Source organism: Lasioglossum baleicum, chromosome 12 (assembly GCF_051020765.1).
Source record: "Lasioglossum baleicum chromosome 12, iyLasBale1, whole genome shotgun sequence".
NCBI lineage: Eukaryota > Metazoa > Arthropoda > Insecta > Hymenoptera > Halictidae > Lasioglossum > Lasioglossum baleicum.
The window spans coordinates 3,652,401-3,675,579 of NC_134940.1; the positions used below are offsets into that span (position 1 = coordinate 3,652,401).

General features: G+C 40.1%; 2 protein-coding genes across 5 annotated transcripts in view; both read right to left on the reverse strand.

The window, feature by feature from the left end:
- The window catches only part of Sns (sticks and stones), a 440,528-nt gene extending 434,863 nt beyond the window's left edge, over window positions 1-5,665 (reverse strand). For all 3 annotated transcript variants that reach the window (XM_076436009.1, XM_076436010.1, XM_076436011.1), the window contains exon 1: window positions 4,110-5,665. In XM_076436009.1, the coding sequence (XP_076292124.1) occupies window positions 4,110-4,191 (82 nt within the window). In that variant the 5' untranslated portion in view covers window positions 4,192-5,665. The remainder of the gene's footprint in view (window positions 1-4,109) is intronic.
- Window positions 5,666-11,969: 6,304 nt separating this feature from the next.
- On the reverse strand, window positions 11,970-23,156 carry LOC143214680 (uncharacterized). 2 transcript variants are annotated; one of them, XM_076436016.1, is made up of 13 exons: window positions 22,714-23,156; window positions 22,045-22,159; window positions 21,777-21,958; window positions 21,297-21,559; window positions 20,999-21,194; window positions 20,629-20,918; window positions 20,143-20,543; window positions 19,914-20,059; window positions 19,506-19,837; window positions 19,292-19,426; window positions 19,025-19,206; window positions 18,625-18,779; window positions 11,970-17,306 (listed from the first exon to the last, which is right to left on the reverse strand). In XM_076436016.1, exons 2-13 carry the CDS (start codon window positions 22,121-22,123, stop codon window positions 16,398-16,400), a joined length of 3,270 nt encoding a protein of 1,089 aa, XP_076292131.1. In that variant the 5' UTR covers window positions 22,124-22,159; window positions 22,714-23,156; the 3' UTR covers window positions 11,970-16,397. The 2 variants fall into 2 exon arrangements, with proteins under 2 accessions (XP_076292131.1, XP_076292130.1); XM_076436015.1 differs by having other exon boundaries at window positions 22,585-22,725.
- Between the last annotated feature and the right edge of the window lie 23 nt (window positions 23,157-23,179).

Consider the following 23,179-nt stretch of genomic DNA (forward strand, 5'->3'; position numbering starts at 1 on the left):
AGCTCTGATTAACGCGTGTCTGAAGGGGTCCGGTCTGTCCGAATCCGAGTGCACTTCTCGTTAATTCGAGGGCTCGGAGAAAATCGAGGGAAACGAGAAAATCGTTGAACGAGCTGGCGAAAAAGGGTGGAGGGAAAAGTCAAAATCTCATTTCTGAATTACATCGTCGACGCCGTCGTCGTCGGCGACGCGTGCACCGGCGCGGAAACTTCGGAGAGCAGAAATTGTGATTCGTTTTCCCCTGGTGGCCGAAGATGCGCGACGCCACTGTCCACCCCCTTTGCGGGGGTGTGGGAGGTCAGCAAAAAAATGGCGAAATTCGTTAAGCATATTACACGGCCGTGAAACTCGATTAAAAGCTTCGCGCACGTGTGTGTGTGTGTGTGCGTGTGTTTGTTGGACGGGCTAACTCGCGTCACGGAAAGTAACGCGCGTTGCAAACAGAACTTTTTCCAGATACCACGTAACGAACGAACGTAGGATCGGTAATTTTTCGACGTTTAGCAACGCTGCCCCGGCTGGATTGAATTTATAGCAATCGATACTCCCATTCGCAAGGTCGGGAGAATTGTTTTTGTATCGATGCGCTGCGCGCGGATATGTTTAGCCGAATTTATCGTCCGCGTGGATTCGTTTTCAGAAACTCGCTTTATTATTCACTGCGTCACACGCCGCGCTAAAGTTTTACGGTTTACAGGAATTTATCTCGCCGTTGTCTTCTATTGATTTGATTATAGAATTATTCTAACTCGAAATTTAAGCATTTGCTCGACCTAGAGTATTTCCATTGCCTGTTATTTTTTAAATTTTATGGGCATGAAATTGATACAAAACAGCAGCCGAACAGAAATATCATTGTCTTTTCCAGTGGTCGGTTGAAACACATGAATATTTTTCAATTGCAGTCACTCGTTCTTCTCATACATGTTGGAGGTTTGTTAGGAAAATAATGTTGACCCCGAATAAAGAATTTATGGAAAGAGAAAGGACTGAAAGCAAGAAACCAGGACGCGGTCAATATGAATCGCGAAATTTATTATTCCGTTCGCTTTGCAACCAATTTTATTGCTTTTCCGTCATTTTCGATAGCCCCGGGTTTCGCTCGAATGTAAAATATTTGCAGGCGTTTTTTACGCGCTCGTATATAAATGATTTACTTAAACAACGCGTGTTCATTGAACTCGTTATAACTCTGCAGGATTGCAAACAGCGACAGAAAACGTTGATAGAAAGAGTCTAGAAACGCGGCTGAAAACGCACGCACGCACAAAACGGTAACGAAACATTCTCTTGGGAAAAACTCGAACTATCGAACGCGGAAAAAAGACCCATGAAAAGAACATGAGATACGTCGACGTTTGAATTCGTTCGCGGATGAATAATTTCGAAAGAATCGGCGCGACGGGACCGGCAAACAACGAAATCTGTCGCGTGTAATTTGTAAATTCAAATGGCCGACGAAAGAAATATACGGTGACGCTGCCAGCAGACAGATAGACCGCGGTTCCATTTAACGAATGATTGGATGGCTGAACACGATATCGGACGATATCGCTCTTTTTTCGTGAAAATTTTCAAGACTCCCCTCTCCCGACGAAGCGTACTTTTCTTCGCTCGAAAGTTTCATCTTTCGTCGGACCGCCCTCGAAATCTCTTGGCCACCGCCATTTTTGCTTACTCGAAATCCTTTCAACTTCTAATTGGTCCTTAAAGTGCTCTCGTGGAAATAATTACGCCGCAAGGCGGGGTACTTAATAACTTAATAAGTCTAGATCAGAGGAATATCTTTTCTTCTTTCTCTTTTCTATTCAAGTGCAACTTCGTGTCACGGACTCGCTGTCCCCGGACTTTGCGGAGAAACGAAATTTGTTCAAGTTCAACTTCAACATAATCAATCCTCTGGAACATTCGTTATTCAATTTAAACACTTTCCATTTACCCGTCGAAAATGAAAAACTGGCTTCGTTAGGCGGAAATATCGTTGCCGGAGAATTCGTTAACGAAGTACAGCAGCAATTTTAAATATTTGGTATCATTCGAATTTCGAACATTCGAATGTCCGCAGCGATGGAACGCGCTACGGTTCTTTGTTTTATCAATTCACATTAACGAAATGAAAAACGTATATGTACAACAAAAAAGCCTGGTTCGTTATTACGCCGATGTCCGCCGAAATTGATGGATAATCGAGAATTCGATCCGGATTACGGATATAAAATGTCTTTACTGTTTACTGTCCCAGTAAAATAATCTCTTAACGGAGGAACTGAGACACTTTTCAACAATTTCAAAATCCCAATACAGTATTTTCTCGTTCGTTGCGAATAATGTAGTATTCGCTCGTTGCGACGTGCCTACCCACTCCACTGCCTGTCAACGCCGAGTCGGCCGAGTCGCTCCGCACGGCGGCGACGACTGTCCGCGCGTCTCTTTCTTTCCTATACGCTCTTCTTCGTTGCGTTCGAAACTTTCATCGTCGATTAAACCACTAAATATTGGCCAAATTATATCGTGTTTGGTATCATTTTAATCAGAAAAATGCCAGAAATGTGTTAGTGAAAGTCCCATAAAAGCCTAATAGAAAATGAACAATTCCATCACTGCCATTACTACATTGTAAGAACTCACGGGCCTTTAAATTGTGCCGGCGACGGCGACACGCTTCGGTCACCCGATCCGTATTTCATTCTGTCCTTCTCTATGTTCGGCTCCCTATTGAAGTCTCGCTCGGCGCGCTCGGCGCGCTCAAACACAAAACAGTTCAGTATTCGCTCGTTGCGAACTCAAACCCCCGGCAGTTTCGCAACGAACGAGAAAATACTGTATTATCTCTTTAAGTAATCGTTAAACCGATACGCCGGCGATTCTCGTCTTGAATTATGGACAATCGCCGACAGTTAGGTTGTAGAATGCAAATATTATTATAAAACGTTCCGATCAAGAAATGCTACAGTCTCCATAATGATTATACAGGGATATATCGCATCCCCGCAAGAAAAATGACACAGCTCAAAAATGCAGCATTTGAGAAAAATCAACTTAAAGAATACTATAAAACTTCTACATATTTTTCAATTACATAATCTCAAAATTGCCATTTTTTGACTTATGTCATTTTTCTTGCGAGAGTGCGATATGCTTCTTTAAACAAAACATGAAGGTGACCTTGAAGTCTCCTGGAAGTAGTCCCTGACTGGCACAGACTGAAGATTTATAACTAGACAGCGGATAATATCCGCTAATAATCAAAGGATTAAAAATATGTTGCATTATTTTCGATCTATTAAATATATTACGAAAGAAAATTTTTATTTTGCATTATCTATAACTAATTTCAGTAGGAACGAGTATCAACAGTCGCAACGTGTGTTTCCGGATTAATAGTTAAGACTATTAAGTATAATCACTAATTCATATTGCATATACAGTAGCGGACAAAAGTAAGACCACTCTAAAGATGACGATAACTTGTTTAATATTGTACTATACGATTTGAACTTTTTTGGGAAGCTAGAGCAATTAGTTTACTAAAGAACGTGAAAAGAAATTTTTCCAAAAATTGCAATTGATCGGAATTGTTGAAAAAATACTAAAAGTTGAATTTTTATCTTTTTTATGTGGGCCTATATTGAAAATTTAAAAAATACGTTTTGTAGATCTGTATCAATTAAACATATTCTGAAAATTTCGTAAAAATCGGTCGGCGTTGCAATGAGCTACAAACGTTCAAAGATGGTAAAAATGGCAGATTTTCCAGATTTTCGGCAATAAATCGTGAAAATCTGCAATTTTTACCATCTTTAAACTTTTGGAAAAAATTTCTTTTCACATCCTTTAGTAAACTAATTGCTCCAGCTTCCCAAAAAAGTTCAAATAGTACAGTACAATATTAAAAAAGTTATCGTCTTCTTTAGAGCGGTCTTAAACTTTTGTCCGCTACTGTACATGCAAGAATAATTTCTTCCATATGCAATACATAATTAGGTTAAGAATAGAGTAGACCAGATTGGGAATGATCTGTAAATGCATCCTATTGCAAACCCAGTCACTCTTTCTCAGCTGCAAGGCTGAAATAAATCGACAATAATCATAAATCGACGACCACACACCTTTAACGACGGTCGTAGCGAACAGAACGACGAAAAACAGGATCAGCCTCATCGTTGACGGTTTGATTCCGTGTTCGTTCATGGTCAGAGCTCGAGAGTCCGCTACAGGAACATAGATGAACACACACCGGACACGATAGAACGTATGTAAACACAGTGGTCCACTCTCATACGACTTCGAACGTAGTTCCGTTGCACCGAGACGTAACAGTGAACAAAAAAAAAACACGAAGAAGAAGAAGAAGAACAACAACACAACAAACAAAGTCGGTTTACGGTCTACCGGCACTTGTGCACTACTATGAACGGTGACGTGATGATCGAGAAGTGTTTACCATAGACTAAAATATCGATATCGATCGATCGACGTCGTTGAACCTCTCCGAAGTACATCCAGAAAGTGCGTGTGCCCCTATCACCGCTGTATCTCTCCGTGGTTTCACTTTAAAAACCGTGGTCTCCACTCAGCGTTGGAGCTTTCATCACAAAAGCGTAACAAGTTTCGCCGCGAGCGATCCTCGTCCGTGAATCTATCCTCGGAACGAGGAAGAACGTCGTTGTTCGCGCGCGCGCTTATTTAAAACTCGAATGTTAATCGAGACCGCGGGAAATCACGATCGAGCTTGCTCGCGTTCAGATCCAATTAATCAGGATCGTCGTGGTGTCGCGTAAATCGAATCGACTCGAACACGTAATATTTCGAACACGGTCCGTTGCCACCGGCTGCCTTGCTTCTCGATTGTCACGAGACGATATATTTCCCGTCGGTCCGTTTTCCGCGCACCACCGCCGATGGCTCGAGGCTTTCCAGTTTCGACTGTCGTCGTTTTCCACACTTTTCCCGGGGTGCAACACGCGCGGCTGTCACCGTATCGGTATCCAATAACCGGCGATGTCACACGAGCAACACAAGTTCACGATCAACACACTTCGAAAGATCCAGTGAAGGGAGAGAGAGAGCGAGAGAGAGAAATAGTTGCGCGAATGAGAGAGACACGTACGCCGTCGTTGTAACAGGTGAACTGTCAAGGTGCACACACCGGTCGACGATTTTCGCTGAATATCCCCGAATATATCTGATCCGCGTCAGGAACGAACGAATCGAATACGTAAGTTGTCGTTCCTTTGGACACACGTCGGGGTGTCAACGAATCAGCCCTTCTCCTCGCCGGTTCCCGTGCACGTTTTAACTCCTGGTCCAGGGAAATGGTAACCAACCTTGCAAGAGGAAACTGTCGTTCCAAGACCGAACGATACACTGGCGCCTCCTTTCTGTTGCAATCGTGAGGACTTTCACTCTAATATATCACTTTTATCATCGATCGGAGAACGATCAGAATCACGTATACAGAACGTCACAACTCGTCGATCGCGGGACGAAGAAATAAAACTCGCACGTACCGCCGCACACCTACGCGGGAGTGTGAACACTGTGGAGTTCGTCGGAAGGGAAGGAGGCCTCTGCCCCCGCAGAGATCCACGGAGATTGCCGAGCGCCGACGATCACGCACGAACCCAACAGCCGACCAGCATCCCGACTACACCTCCCAACCCCTACGGCTTCTGCCTACCTACCCACGGAGAGCGCAGTGCGCACGCAAAGCACTTGACACGATGAGAATGAGAAGAACAACGCAGATGCGGAAAATCGACGGAAAACGTCGTCAAGATACCACAGAGATCTAAAATGTCTCCAACCCTGAAAACGATTATTTCGGTCGTTCGTACCGCGAACAACGGCTTCTTACGTGTTTTCGGAACCCGAGCAAGGACACAGCTACCCTTCTCTTTCACTCGGTACAGAGCCTTCCAGTCGCACGCTCTTTATTACCACCGCTGGATAACGCCAGGTCATTAGAAAAGGTTCGTACGATTTTCGGTTTACCCCTTTAACCACTTGGAAAATTAATCATCTTTTCTGACCAGAGGTAGGCATTATTTGGCGAAAGAAATATTTGAAATACTATTTAATATTTTAGATTTTATTTTGCTTAGAGAAAATATAGTATTATTTTATTTGAACAATCTGAACCTCGAAATAAAATATTTCTATTTGAACAACTGGACCTCGAAATAGAATACTCCTATTTATTTAAACAATCTGAACCTCAAAATAAAATATTTCTATTTTAACAATTTCATCGACAAAATAATATATTTCTATTTTAACAATCTGTGAAACACAAAGTAAAATATTTCTATTTTAATAATCTGAAACGCAAAATATAATATTTTGTTTTTTACGTCGTTCTACCCCCGTAATACTTTCAGAAATCGCATTACTTATTTAATATTTCTTATTTCAGCAATAATTTAAAGAAGAAATGGTACTTACTATAAGAAACTATATCATTTTTTTTTGTTTGACTGCTGCTATTTGCATACAACAAGGTGCAGCGTTCCAAATTGGAATCTGTTAGGGTGCTCCTTCGAGGACAACTATAAGAAACTATCATTTGCCTGGTACGCCGCACAGTGGGTAAATTTGACCTAACTCGATTCAAAATCAAAGAACTTTCGATAGAAATGAGGTAGAGCGATGCATTTTTTTTTAAATTAAAGCTGAATTAAAGCTGCTTTTTTCAAGAAATCGATTTTTGTGACAAGAAATTAATGAAATCATGTTTTCGTTGAAATGATTTCTTGTCACAAAAATCGATTTCTTTGGTTCGATTGGTTTTAACAAAAAAATGGTTAAAACTACTTAAAAAAGAGCAGTAGCTTGTCCCAGTTCCCAGAATCACCCTGTACAAATATTTCCAAAGTACGTTCTCGAAGGCTGAAAGCTCAATTATAATTATTAAAGGGAAAACAGAAAATTATACGCAGTAATAATTATCACTGCTGTTATTTAGTATTATCTTATGCATTTCATAATTCCAATGTTACCCGTGTGCCCATAATCATGAAAGTGGCCTAATTTAAAGTCAAAAATTAAAAAAAAATGAGTTTACCAGGTATTCCCAATGTAATTTTCATAATTAGGGGCACAATTACGAAAATGGTCTAAACTCAACATTTTTTAAAAATGAGTTCATCAGCTATTTCACATCACGTTATTTTAATATCCTTTTCCTTTTGAAATATCTCGAAACAGAAAATATATCACTTGGACCACTTTCATAATTATGAGCACAAATTTCCACGATACTCTGACTACGAGAATTTTATTACGAAATATTCATCAGTACCGGGATTTGTGAACGAAAATGAACAACATACCTTGCTACAAAATATTTTATACCGAAGGGTCGCCGTAGAAAATATTTACGGAAATATGAAAATGGTTGAAAATAAGGGTTCTGATTAATTCCGGGTATTGACATATGGGTTAAGGGTTCATCCTCCGAATGAAGGAGTTATACCGTGATACGCACGGTCGAAAAATTGATATTTTCAAAGCTGAGTACGGTTTTTTAAACTGTAGCTTCAGCATGACGGGATAGCAGGGGATTATCTGTTCCTTCATATTTTATACACACGTATCATGTCACGGGATTATCTTACCATCAAGCTTCACCAGCAGAATGTCGGAGTCACGTCGTAAAATACAAAATGCTTGTGAAATACTTAGACCATGATCAGGCATTTTAAAAAGATATTCGGTGCAGATCCACGTTTTTTAGGGCTCGTACCATCTGATTGAAATTCTCGTTATAAATCCTTGTGAAACTTGTCCAAACAATTACACTGTCCAACAAATTTCAACTTTTTTTATGTTCCCTAATTACTGGTGGGTCCTTCTTACAGAGTTTTTTGCGCTGATTCCGAATCTGTCCTTAATTTTTCTCCTGTATGCACAGTTTTTGAGAAACATGGCTTTGAAATAAAAACATGTTTTTCAACTATAAACAAATTATTGTGATGTTATTATAAAAGATATTGAATTGTTCTTTACAGCAAAAGATTCTGTAAACTTTCCCGAACACAGTGATATCCAATATTAATACTTTATGATGGTTTAAACATGTTCAAACAATTATTAAAGACGGAGAGACACCACTTTTGCATAAATTTTTGAGGATATTTTTCAATTGTAGTTGTGGAACTGGTGTTGGACAGTGTTATTTGTTGGAGATGAATATTTAGGAAGTCTTTTAACGTTGCAGATGCAAAAGAATGAATTTGATCGTTTGAAGAGAATCAGAGTCGCATATTCTCGCGACACCCGGTACGTAAACTAATTCAACATCTGCTGCACATACGTGCACACTTGTGGCATGGAGTTTTGTTTCATCCAGCATCTCGCATACTTATTAAATATGTGACAGCAATCTCTAAAACAATTCGATGCTTGTGAGATCAATTCCGACAGCAATATTTCTTCGAAATGTTTACCTAAAACTCGCAGACTTATTAAAAACTGGAACTACGCAATTTTCTACCGATTCTCCAATTTTCTTGTCGCACTTGTTAATAGAGTAACAATTCTGTGACACGATCCGGCCAGAATTTAATTAAAGCAGACTCGTTAATATTAAACGAAAATTGGCTACCTCGCGTGCTTTAATTTTCAAGTCAAATATAATGAAACAGTAACGCGGCAGCATTATGTAATATATATTTACTTATTTATGTGTTGTAGAAATATTGTCAAGCTTCTAATTAATTTTGTTCGACAAACTAAATATTAAATGCAAATGAATCGCCCGCGCATTATCGCGCAGTGAAATTATATTATTTATCCAAGTGAATTTTCTTTGGTTCCACCTTTGCGATTAAAACGATGAGGTAATCAAGTCGTACAGTTCACTAGATGATTTCATTTGTCCTGTGAGATAGAATTTTGCAGAAAGCTAGAACTAATTTTCGAGTTAAGACTGTTGTATGCTATACAATTTACTTTGCTGTACATATATGCTCGCAGGAATATGGGAAACATAATCCATGAACGTTGCTCGAGACGGGCCGTGAAGACCTAATTAGTCTGTTCTGCCCATCCGTTCTCTGAATCTAGGATATTCCAATGAAAAGTCTTGCCGAAATATGCTAATTTAAATATTGGAAATACCTTGCGGAACGACTGGACAGACATTGTCCTATTTAAAGCACCGTATTCATTTGGAGTAACGAGAAAATCGTTGATCATTAGAATGTAATACATTTTTTTCGATGTTTTCCCGTGACAATAAAGATATTCACCAAATACATATGTAATTAAAATTATTGAAGAAACTATAACTACACATATTAAACCGTGAAAGAACGGCTGGCCGCATATAGTGCGCGACCTGTTCGTAATAAACGGGAGAACCACTAATTCGCCCTAGATTTCTGCAGGTTTATTGTGGCCAGCTTAAACTATAAAACTAGTGAAACTTCAGACAAGCTAGACCGTTCCTTCACGGAACATTGCAGAATAAAAGCAGCTGGTGGTAAAATAAAGTCTTCCAGTTCTTGAATTGTGGCTCTGCCTGGCGTGAGAATTATTAACAATTTAACCAAACAATATGTAACAAGAAAATTATTCGCTTCTCTTTAAACATATATAAAACATAATCTTTATCGTTTCTTTTCTAAAATAAATTAGCGATTAATTGCATGTTCGTTGTACGAAGCATCGCTTATCATAAGTTCGGGGCACGACCTGCTACAACGTCTTAAAATAATTCCACGAAATTTAGCGACAGTGTTCGTACCAGCGCAACGTTGAAAGTACGCCTCTCTTCGCTGTTATTATTTATGAGAGCAATTTTCTTCTTGACAAACGAGAATCGATAAGACCTATGGCGGAACTCATTCCCCGTGTTCAGCCTTGGAGGAAACTTCAATTATCCAAATTATATTTTTGCCGAAGTATAGTTTCGGTTTATTTAAATACGAATCTTTAAATTAAATCTCCGAGAGAGAGAACGGGCCTGCAATTTACATACGTTTACTTGCAAAGTATTACTAAAATAAAGAACAAAGATATAATCCCGATAGCGAGCAGAAAAACCGACTTTTTGCAACAAGAACTACAATTGTTCCAAAAGAAAGTATGTTTTTTAAAAATCAACTTTATCCACTACGCGTATCCATTCTAAAAATTGTACAAAAATTAAGCTCTGTAAGTATTTTCTTTCTCCTGTATTTTCGTTCCAAATTACACCGGCTGATCTTTGACAGAGATGCATCAAATCCGAAATCCATTAATCAACGGATCAATGGAAAAGAAATTCTATTTAAAAAACGGCGCTGTCGAGCCAACCACGATATTGTGCAAGAGTTCGCTTGATAGCTATGCAAACTTCGGTGCCACGCAGCCATAAGTCATGAGAGAACCGACACATCGTCCTGGAAACCGAAATACACATAGCGAAAAACCGTTAAAAATTTATTTCGCAGCTCTTTGTAAATCAACTTTTCGAGGGAGGCAGCGTAAAACCGCTTTTTAGTTCGAAATAAAGATAATTAGATTCAATACGTTTAACTGAATCCTTGATATTTCAATTCTACTTTTAAAATCGAGTTTAAAAAATATTCTGGACATTGCAAAAAGTTCTCAAAACACGCTAGAATTCTTGTAGAATACTTGTAGCATTTTCAAAGCTTCGAAAACCACGACTGTCCGACTGCGCTAGTTCCCCGATTATGGTTCACACTCTTTTTAATCGTGTGGGCGTTGCCGCTATCATAATTAGCAGCGGGGAAGTCACGTGTTTATGGTCTCCGTTAGTATACAAAATCATCAGGTGAATCAGCTTTAATCGCTTTCGGTGACGTTTATATTTCATTCGCACATGTCGTGAAACCTTTAACGAACCAATTTTCTGTTCGACTCCTGTTTTTGTGATCGGCTTAGGAACGCGCGGATTTGCATAGACATTCGCAGTGTATTTATGCGTTTCAGTATCAAACGACCGAGTTTACACATAATTACCTGCTGTAACTGGTCCGCGGTACTACAGAATCATTCACCTGACTTTGATCGCTCTCAAACAGATAGTCAGGTGTTTGTTTTCACAGGTAGCGCACGTTTCAGGCTTCCACTATTCGATACAATCAAATAAAAAATAACACTGCTTACTTACACATAGTACAGCGTAAACCAATGGCAAACAGCATTATTCTCGACACTTCTGCAAGTGGGAAAATATGATTTAACAAAGATCAAGGATCGTCAGGAACAAACATCTAAAATATTCTCTTCAATTATTTATGTAAACGCATGTTTAATATGGTTAAACATTCATATCGTTTGTACAGCGTGCTACTTCTTTAACGAACCTATATCTTGCGTTTATTAATAATATACATGAGAACCTGTTGAGTTTGAGTTGTGTACCTAACAAAACATTTTTGGACATTAATAATTATATATGATTATGTCGTTTAGTATGGCAAGAAGTGTCACTGTCGAGCAGATCTTCAGAATTTCCAAACGAACCTGTAATTTCTCGTGTACAGAGGGGAGAGATATCGAGAGAAAGGTGGACGAGGCAGGAGAGAAACATGGTGGCCAATCGCGAAGAGGACATTCGTTTAGTCGCTATTCATTTTTGTCAGTCTTATAGGTACCTATACTAATTACGAGTCGAAGAACAACGTTGTATGTACTCGGACAACTTCGAAAAATTGAACAACTTCGATCTCACGCTCGAGAACGATGAGATCAATTAGGGTAAATGCACCTATTACTGCGGGTGTACGTTTTATTGCAGTATTCTATCCCAATAAAATTTAAAAATGAATATTTTTCCCTGAATAAATTTGTACAACTTGATGAGAACTTGTTCTCATATTTTTCTAATCTCGGCATTTGAAAAAGCATTCCCCATAAAAGGTAAAAATAGTAACGAGTACGCAGTAATTTGAACATGGCTCCTTTTCGTCCGCAGTAATATGTACGAAATATGATCGATTCTGTTCTTTTTAACATTTTCTTACGTTTGGGAAACTCTTGGAACGGGAAACTTCGAGGACAAAGAGTATTTTCCGAATACGGTGTTCTTCGGGCGTCTGCCTAGCTTGACGTGGATGAGACAGATTTTACAGAAAAACGATGTTCGTTCATTACGAAATATATTATTCCTAAATATTATATATATATATATCTGTGTGTATATATATATATATGTGTGTGTATATGGTTTCTCCATCGCTGCGTTCATATCGTCTTAAATTAACGGTATTACGTAACGGGTTTTTGCTTCTCTCGCTGCGTACAGGATACGCAAATCGTCGAGTCGAGACGTGCACACGAAGAAAAAAAAGAAAGAAGAAGAAACAATCTACGATTACAGAAAAATATAGAACCTATTTTAAATCCCTCGCTGCGCAACCGGACGCTGGTTCGTTTCCTAACTCCCCGGAACATTTAGTCGCGCTTTTCACCGTGGAAAAGCGGAACCGATCGCCGAGATATCTTCGCAACGTTTCCGGCGAGAAACGTAGCCGAAGATATTCGACGGGAAAAAAATCACGTTCGTCGGGGGCACGCATTAAAGAGAGAAAAAAAATAATGCGATACTTTCTCAGCGGAAGAGCAAATACAGTCCGAAAAGAGAGAAAAAATATAATGTGCAGTCGGAGCAAACTCAATTGGCTACTCAGGACCACTCACGCCAGTCCGGCTACTTCAGACGTAGCTTCCCTTTTTACTTTTATGGAGCACGCGGATCTTCTCCCCCTCTTCGTTATTACGTTGTGGACATTATACGTATCCTCTGTCTCTCGTCATTAACACTAGACCCGCAGCGCACTAAAAGTCACTATTTTACAATTACTTTATGAAAGCAACGAGAGCGTACACACTCGAACTTCTCGAGATTCCAGCGGTCACCGCTAAATTAATTAAAATCGCGTGTTCGCGTTCACTGCAATAAATACGTACAGTGACCCCCATTAATATTCGGACGCTCTAAAAAACACGATAATCTTTTTAATATCGGACTATACGATTCAAACTTTTTTCGGAAGCTAGAGCACTCAGTTCACTGCAAAATGTGAAAAGAAATTTTTTCGAAAATTGCAATTAGTCGGAATTGTAGAGAAAATACTAAAAGATCCATTTTACAACTTTTTCATGTGGGCCTATATTGAAAATTAAATTAAATATATCCTGAAAATTTCTCGTCGAAATCGGTCGACGTTGCAATGAGCTACAAGCGTTTAAAGATGGTAAAAATTGCAGATTTTCACGATTTTCGGCCTATAACAGCAGTAAATCTAAGAATTCTTATACATCTTTCAATGACTGTCATTTTTCTCTGCATCAACCGATTTCGATGAAACCCATACAGATATACAAAACATATTTTTCAAAATTTCAATATAGGCACGCATAAAAAAGTTTGTAAAATGCAACATTTAGTATTTCCTCTAGAATTCCGGTCAAATGCAATTTTTGAAAAAATTTCTTTTCGCATCCTGTAGTAAACTAATTGCTCTAGCTTTCCAAAAAAGTTCAAATCGCGTAGTCCAATATTTGAAAAGTTACGGTGTTTTTAAGAGTGTCCGAATATTAGTGGGAGTCACTGTAATAAGGTACTCTGTATCAGCTAAAAAATACCGTTCACGATCCCCACAACGTTTAACCTTGTGAAAATCTATTGATTTAAGTGTAAATTTCATATACATGTCGACTCAATCTTCGAAAAATCTCGAAAATTTCGTTGGAACGAAGATCTCTGGCACAAGATCGAATCTTGTGAATTTGATTTTTAGCATAACATTGTCTAATCTCTTTCGACATAAGGGAGAGAGAGGGGGGGATTAAAGAGGATAAAAATCACCATGCTAAACTGAGAAGACGATAATTGATTAGGACCTATTTGCGACCGCGGCGCATAACTTGGACAACGCGATACTTAATCGTGTTGATAACGAGTTTGCGAGGAAGTTTGTTTCGCATAGCGTGGAACACACGCGCGGGTGGCATTGTGCTTGTAGAAACAGAGTAAGGGACGCAATGGTGGCAAATTGGGGGAGTCTGTGATAGCAAAGTGGAAGTTCCCTAAGCCCTGGAGCTTATGTTGGACAGCACTGCACTAATTAATGTGATGCATTGCTGTCTACGGGTGAGACACCTTTTGTGGGTATTGTATTCCTCAACGTGTCTTACTGTGAATGTGCGAGGGCGGAGACAATACGTGTAAGCGGAGGAGTGCTGTCCACCCAGTGAGCCTCATTGCACGTTTTCTTACTTCTCTCGTCCCTTCCGAAATCTTCCAAAATTCTAGAACGCAAACAACGAAATATGTATCTACGTGTGGTAGAGAGGAGGAAGATTTCCCCGAGTTCTCAAACTGAAGTTGGAAGACGCACGAGGAGAAAATTTGTGACTTTCACACCACCTCGTTGAGATAATACGGAGAGTTGTAGTCGTGTAAACGGGTACATAGCACCATTTTGAAATTTGTTTGTGTTGCGAGGAGATGAAACGTTCACAATTAAACAGTGCCTCTAACGATCGAGCTTGCTGGAAAAGTCTGAGGATGTTCAAGGGAAATATTATTGTGATAAATGATTTTGTATTGTTCACTGGTACGAGAGAATCCCCAAGTATTAGTAATGAGGAGGAATCTTGACGTTCAATCTTCACCTCTGTATTTTATAAAGAAACATACTCGCACTTATACGTGCACGATGACAATTCAATCCTATCTGGATAACATTGCATCTTAAAATATATCTAAAGTCGTTCAACACGTACGGAAACGTGGTTTCAACGAATTATCAAAGTACAGGAGGAAAAAGGATAAAGCTAGTCGGAAGATGTGGTGGGGAATTTCGTAGCCCTGTGATCGGCCGTTTGACTTTGATCCGACTGTATCAGCTCCGAGGACCACGCGAGATGTGGCCGAGAAACTCGTCCTCCTAATTGAAAAAGTTCCTGAACGTACTTCCCTTAGACTCTATAGTTTATACCGAGCATTTACGCAGTCTTACAAGGCACACGTATTGTTTTTTTTCTTATTTTTCCTTTTGAAATGAATACGTTTGATAAGGCCACAGTGTTCGGAGACGTAGGCACGGTGTATAGAAAAATCAGAGGAAATCAATTCCATTTCGTAATAGAAGTTACTTTGGTAATGACTAGGTCATGCACTATCGCTACGCAACAATATACCAACGGCTTCGCTATATCCGTTCTCTCGACAAAGCAGCGAAGAGAACTAGTGCCTCATTATTATGGCTGTTCGCGTATTGCTCGCGCATATACGCACGTTTAGGACTCTATGCAGTCGAACTACAGAAGAACAAAGCAAAATGTGCTCGAGAAAAAGATGGTCTCGCTTTTTGATTCTGCGTTCGATATCAATTTCCAACCTGTCCACTTATCGCTGTTGGACATCAGCTCCGCGTCGGTTTCGTCGTTCTTCTCCGCGGTTCCCAGCAACTTGCGAACTTTCATTAAAAACGGAGAATCACTCGTGCTGTTTCGTGATTTTCATCGAGGAAACTATCTCCGGCGTACTTCCCGATATTACGATTAAACTAAACAAGGCTTTACATATCAGTCGCTCGCGAATTTCACTGGCGCGAGAGCCACTCTCTTCGAATAACTTACAATATCACTATATATAGCACGTTCAATATCATTGTTAGACTGCGGATCGTCGTGCAAAATAAAAATGAAAATTCATTTCATCCCTTAACGACTTTGTTACATTAAAAGCAACATTCTTGAATTTCTTAAACCTTTTACCGTTTTATATTTTAGCCGACCAACTTCTTCATAAATTGCATACAGATTCGATCGCGAACAACAAACAATCGCGATGACCACGGTGTGGCGTTACAAATAATGTTAACTACGCCAGTAACCGTGGCTTCATCTGAACGTAGTTTCTCGCGGTTGAAACTATTAAAAAATCATCGTCGATCATCAATAAGTCAAGATCGATTTACATCTTTGGCTATTCTTTCAATACAAAAAGCGAAGTAGCAAACCCAACCAATTTTGATGGCGTAATCAAAGTTTTTGCGGCGGAAAAAGCGCGAAAAATTATGTAATATTTATCTTACAAAAAATATTAGCTCGGGGAAAAAGAAATCCATCATTTCTCCGCTTGAGATAACGTAAAAATAATGGATTTCTTTTTCCCCAATCTAATATATGTAACATCCTTTGTACTTATAATAAATAATTCCTTATTGTGAAATTTAGGTATAGGATTCGAATATGTATTCTGGTCCCGCAAAAGGTGACACCGACCCTGCACCGATCGGCAACCAAAGAAGAAATCGTCAACGAACGCGGTGGCAGAGCAATTCGCATCGACTGATATGTAAACGAGCGCGTTAAATCACCGGCGCGAACGAGCTGAGATACGATGCCGATAGGTTCCGTGTCCAGGTGAATCAGAATTGAATGCGGTAGTTGCTGGGACGCGGTATGGACCTTGCTTTGGACGGCGGCAGCGACGATGTGGATGCTTCGCTGCTGGCAGTGCCGCCGGAGTCGCGTCCTCCGCTTTTGCTGCTGACGGTACTGCCGGTGCTCTGTCCTCTGGAGCTTGTCTGTTTCCTCAGGGTGCCTTCGCTGAGACGTCCGTACTCCCCGATGCGACGAGACGGTGGCGGGATCAGCGAACGGCTTTGCGTCTCCCTGTGCTTCACCTCTGTAGTGGCGGAGGGTTGTTTCTTGCGCAGATTCTCGCCCTGAAGACGCTCGTATTCGTGACCCACCGAGGTGGAGGGCTTCTTCTGTACGCTGCTGCTCGGCACCAATGGCTCAGCACCGAAGGATTTCTTCCTACGCTGAGCTTTCGTGTCGAAACGACCATACTCGATGGTGCAGTTGCTAGGATCCCGCACCTTCATGCTCGCTGCAGCGTCCAGAGCCGGACCTGGGTCCGACTTCTTCCTGGCCTCCGTGTCGCTCAACCGGCAGTAACGAGAGTTCGTCGACTTCAAAGTCTTCGGCGGCCGTGGCAACGAACTAGGAGGAAGACTTCCAGCCCGGCGAGGCTCGCCCTCCTGCATCCTCTGCCTCTGCGAACTTCGGCCTTGCTTCTCCAACAGCATCATATCCTCAGGCTTGCCGTCCGACAATCGAGAGACAGTACCCTTCAGCCGCGAGGCTGCACTCGCGAATTCCATTATACCCGGAGAGACCTCACCCCCCGAGTCATCCAACAAACGACTCTTGCTTGAGGCTGTGCTCGAGGTACCTGTGCTATCTACACCCGCCAATAGTGGCTTGGGTATTTTTCCTTTTCGCGACGCAGTGCCTGGATTAGAGAATCCTGGAAAACAGCAAAGTGCCCGCTGAAACAAGACAACAAAACGTCCTGCGTTGGAAAGGAGATCCGGGACCTGGAACGGGGTTAGTGCTCGCCACAACAGCGCATGCACACTCCGGGATCACGAAGGGATTGGGAATGGGTTAGCGTGGTTTTAGGGTGAAGGTCGGTCTTGTTGATTAGAGTCCGAAGAAAGAGTCGACTTATTTATCTCGATTTTAAATAGCAACCCTGGTGAGTAATAGATAGCTAGGAGACCATGGACATGATGGTAATGTTGTACGACTAGAAAATGTTTTGCGAAAGATCGCGAAGCAAACCCCATTTTCTATTTCTCATGACTCGCTACGGTTGCTGTCTTAATCAATTCACAGAGGAGCGATCTGTGCGGAAAATGTCTCGAATCAATTCTTTCTTCAGGATAACTCGAATATGTTACGAAATTGTGTAGTTAATTGTAAAACGCAAAAATCAATGGCACACAAAAAGTTATATTAGCGAAAATACAATTTTACTTGGCTTGCGAATAAAGATAGATAATGAATGCATTTTTTTACATGTTGCCTACAAAAAAAACTTCTCTAACGCTATACAAAGTTCGCTTTCTATTATTAGTCACGCGTATTACCGATTAACATATAAAAAAAGAATGTAGCATTTTTGTCGTTGTCACGAAGAGGACACGCCTGGAGCAACGATAGCGATGTATAATAAAAAGCTTGCTTTCTATAGTTCCCATTAATAAAATAAAAGAAAAGAAAATATAAAGTTTTTAACAGAAAAATAATTAATGGAGCACACATTGTTATTCGAATAATACCAATCGTAAAAACAATAGAAGAATAGTTAATGCGTCGGTGAAACGATTTCGTTATCTACACGATAAAGCGAATTACCATTATCGAAATGGAAATTTAGTCTCTTGCAAATAATAATTTAATTCGATTATACAAAAGGCAATGGGATCGATTTAATCGTTGATTAATGGATGCACATTAACTATTCTCAACTAAACTACTAATTGAAACACAACACTCGAATACCTTTAACCGTACAATCAGTAATATCTTTCATATTCTGTAGCTGTATCTATGATGTAAATGCTAAACAATATAAAATACAATCGTCGCAAAAGTAAAAAGTATTATGTTACGTCCGCAGATCAATTCGAATACTAAAATTCTGTGAAACAACTGTGAAAACAGTGAATAAATAAAAATTATGTCCACTATATTCTCGGCCGTTCTTTGTACAAATTTTTTACATGGTAAAAAAAAGAAAAAAAAGAAGAAATGTGGATGCTAGTGACTTGAAGATTATACATTTACTTGTATTGTGCATACCTTACTAAGCAGCTGGGAATCTAGCTCTTTTAATTGATCGTCAAGACTTTTATTTGTTTGCTCGAAACTGCCTTGCTTCCTGTATTTATAGCTGTCCGTAACACCGTAAGAACCAGTACTTCCATAACCACTGCCTCCACCCAATACACTACTCACTTTTAAATACAAAAGTAAAGATTAGTATTTTACTTTGTAACGAGGAATTGCCTTACAACTGAACAGCGAATGCATTTGCGTATGAATCTATGGAAACTTGTGAAATACAAAGCAAAACGAGATCTCGGTTTTTATAGTTTCCACGGTCTTTGAAGCTTTAGGTAAAAATGTAATTTTATACGAACACTGAATAGATGGAATGTTTAGGCACGTGTATAGAATATTTGGATAAACATTTACTTACCAAGTTCTGGCGTGCTCGTCAGCGCGGTGTGATGATCAGCCGACGTGCTCGAATGGGACGAATGAGCAGCAGGGTAGCTACCAACGCCACTGCTGCTACTACTGTCCTTATCGTACGTGTGTTTTTGGAGAACTCTGATCATAGCGTCTCTCTCAGCCAATTTTGATTCTAGATCTTTCATTCTGTTCAACGTAAAGCGAATTGTATTAATCACGTCGAGCACTCGCACTTCTCAACTAGGAAGAAACTAGCGGAATCATTTATTACCTAGATTCAAGATCAGCCAACTTCTTTTGCGCAGCATGAACTTCGTCCATATGTCTCATTTTTTCGGATCGTGCTTCTGCGATTAATTTCTCGGCATCTTGACTCGTTTTCTCGAGCGCAGCAATTTTAGCATCCCTGATTAGAATCAAACGTTTATTACATATATTAGTTAAACATATTCTGTATCGATGTAATTTGAAAGTATAGGACTCACTTCGGAAGACTAGCCGCGTCAATCGCGGCTTGCCTCAGCGCGCTTTCCTCTAGATAACGCTGCTCCCATTTCGCCACATCACCTTCCAGTGACATGATTTTTTCGTCTCTTTCGCGTATTCGTCGTTTTAACTCCGCAATCGTTTCCCCATTGAAGGATTGTTCGACACCGTTAATACCGATGCCGCCACCACCGCCTTCTCTTAATTCCCGTTCTAGTTGACCTCTCAACTGTCTTTCTGTTTCTTCTCTTCTGTCGCTGGACGCTTGAAGAGAAGACAGAGCCCGTTGAAGCTGACCAACTCTCTCCACGTACACTTGTTTCTTCCGACACTGTAAAAGAATAACAAGATCTGTAACATCAAAGTCCGCACACTCTCCTCGGTAGTGTTGAATTCAAATTATTTACTTCTTCTTCAAGACGCACAACATTCCCTTGTGCGTTAGTGAGAGCTGTGTCTAAGATATCTATATGTGTACGTTGCTCTTGCAACGTTGCCCGTTGCGCTGCCAATTCGATCTCTTGTCTTTCTTTCGCTGCGGCTAATTCTTTATCTGAAACGACAATCGATTAATTAAAAGATAAATATATGATATTGTTTTATACATGCAACATCGCGGTGGCAAGGTGAACGTACTTTGTGTGATCAATTGTGCAATTAGTAATTCACGTTGAGTTAATTCTTTCCTCATAGATTCGACGACGGGGGGACTATCAGTGCGTGCGGACAGTAAATCTATCTGATCTCTCAGCGCGCGGTTTAATTCGGTTAATCGTCTACAATCGTTTTGTAGCCTCATTCTAGCAGCTCGTTCCAGCTTTTCTCTACGCTCGCAGGACGCCGCTAATTCCTCGTGAGCTCTGTGCACTTTCGCAATTTCCTGCTCCAATTTTTGAGATTTCGCGACCTTGTTGTAACACCGTTCTAATTCTAATTTTAAGGCACTGTTCTCTTGAATCACGATCTGAATCATTTCTGACGGCGGCCAAACCTCGCCGGCCGCAGATTCCGTCTCCTCTCTCCCTTTCGTTTGAGGCCTGCAAGTAATATTATCGCGATTACAACGACATTCAACGCACGTTGATGAAAATGATCTAGGTTTAAGATGCCTTGTGGCGTTACCGTGGAGAAGTAGTTCGCAAGTTGTAGTTGTCGATGTCCGGTTTGCCAATTCTAGACAAGTCAGGCTGCGATCTGGACAATGTCAACTTTTCCATCGGTCCGACAAGTCTGGACTTGTTTTTCAATGGCAGTAGAACAGACATGTACGAAGGTGGTGGCCTGTCTTCGGATTCGCTGTCGTTCTGCTTCCCTCTGTCGCCATCTCGCATTCGCATGTCTATATTGCCACCATTGTTCGTAAGTTTACTGTACGACGGTACTTTCACCTCTTTTGCAAGATGTTTTAAAACCTGCTTGACACAAAATATCTGTATAAATCATCGGTTTTCACACGTCACCGTTGCTATGCTAATTTCTAATGAGAAATCACCTGCGATTGACTCAAATAATCGTCCGGTATGTCTGTAATTTCTTGACACCCTCCGTTAGTGGGCTGCTCGTAAACATGATCTTCGTGCGATAAGTTCGATAAAGATTGCATGGTAGGACTGTTCGAGTGTCCTTTTCCACCGCCATCGCAGTACAAGTAACCCATATCGCCATGCTCTCTCACAACACCCGATAACCTGTGTATCGAATCGTTAACACTAGTTAGACAAAATTGTACGCTGAATTATAAAGTATCGTACTACGTTAGAAAGGAGATTTGCTACTCGAATATTGTTTACCTTCCAGATGGTACCCATGAGTTGTCGTCGTTAGCATTGTGAATGATGAGCGTATTATACGAACTGGTAGACACATCCAGACTACTTCTATTCGAGCCTACGCTGGTACGATTACTTAAGTTATCCTTCAAACTATTTCTATTAGAACCATTGATGCTGTCTTTAAGGCTATTCCGATTGGAACCGTTCAAATTCTCTTTCAAACTGTTTCTGTTCGAACCATTCAAACTGTCCTTCAAACTGTTTCTATTGAGCAGATTACCCTGGATAGCAATGGAACAGTTTACACTTATGTAACATAATCACTCTGATCGTTGTAATTTGTGGTACATTGAAAAAAACATAGGTAGCATTAGGCAACGTCCACGCCTAGTTGATAGACAATAGAATGTGTGTATGCGCATACTTCGCAAACCACAGTAACGGTTACAAAATTAAGAAATGCATTCTAAATGAGAAAATATAATAAATCATGCTTACTTGTATATTTGGTATATTTTCTTTGTGACTGGAAGACCTGGATGGACTTTGCTGCTGATTCTCCTGACCTTGAGGTTCTTGACGAGCTGTGTGCCTTATTACGTATCGATCTTCGTTGGTCAAATTTTCATTGGATGTTGAAACATCGGTTTCGCTACCGCTTAAACTTTGTGGAAGACCTCCTGAAGAAATGTACAACAGAAATATTAAAAAAGATTCGTTATAGGAAAATCAATACTCGGCGAGCAAAGCGTGTTTTAAATTGTACCTTGCATAGATAACTGTTTCCTTTGTATATTGTTATTCGAGAACGGCAAGAATCTGCTACCTTGTTGCAAAGAACTCATTTTTCTAGTCTCTCATTTATGCCTTCTATGTTTTATCTGGAAACATAACATTGAATCTTGTTAGTTCAATAAATTCATTTGGCAAATTTACAGACTGAAATAGAAATATTTGAAATACTACTCTAAACAGGAAACATTCGCGAAATACTTTTTCAGATGTAATGAGCAGCTGCAAGCATACTTCACAAAACACACGTGATTCTTCAAGTTTTACTTTCTCAACAATCTCCATTAACAGTGAAATCGAGAATAGATTGAACAAAAAATACAAGCGTAAAAATATTGAAAATACGTCAGTCGTTTTTAAATGTATTCTTTACACAGAGAATATACTAATTTATCACTTCACTTTTCAACTGTTGTAAATATACCATCTGATTCCTGAACGTTTTCAGGTTGGAGATCGAACGATTATTTCAACTGCATTGACGTTTCATTGTTTAAAATAATGTAACAAATACCTCCGTGATTCCGTTTTGAACAACAAACGCTAATAAAATATTTCAAAAGCGTTTCATCTCGGAACTGATGGAGAAGGTTGAACAAGAAGAGGATGCGGACAATTGTTCACAGATAATAATCACACTCACATCTTGGAACACTAAATAACCACTGGGAACGTAAACCTATCCGTAGAACATTTTATTTGACACTACGCGGTAAGGTATTCGAAAACGAGAAACCGAAAGAGAATTATACGGGGAGCCGTGTCCAAGAGAGAGATAGCGATATTATAGTAATGGTAAAGCAGAGCACTCTCTGACAGAGGTGTCAACACTCTGGAATGTTGATAATCCGGAGATATTGGATTTTTCGTTGATGCGTAACATCGTAGCGGGAAAAATATTCGTGGTCCCGCAGATCAGACCTCGTTTTAATGCACATAAATCGCGAATACGAGAACGCTGCTTTTCCACGGGAATCTTTAATACTTTTATAGCTTTCTGAACTTGAAGGACTGCATAAATAAACAAAAGAATATCCTCGACGTGTGTCGAACGAGGATTGATTCGCATGCTGCACGATCGAATCGCGAATAAACGACCAAAACAAGAA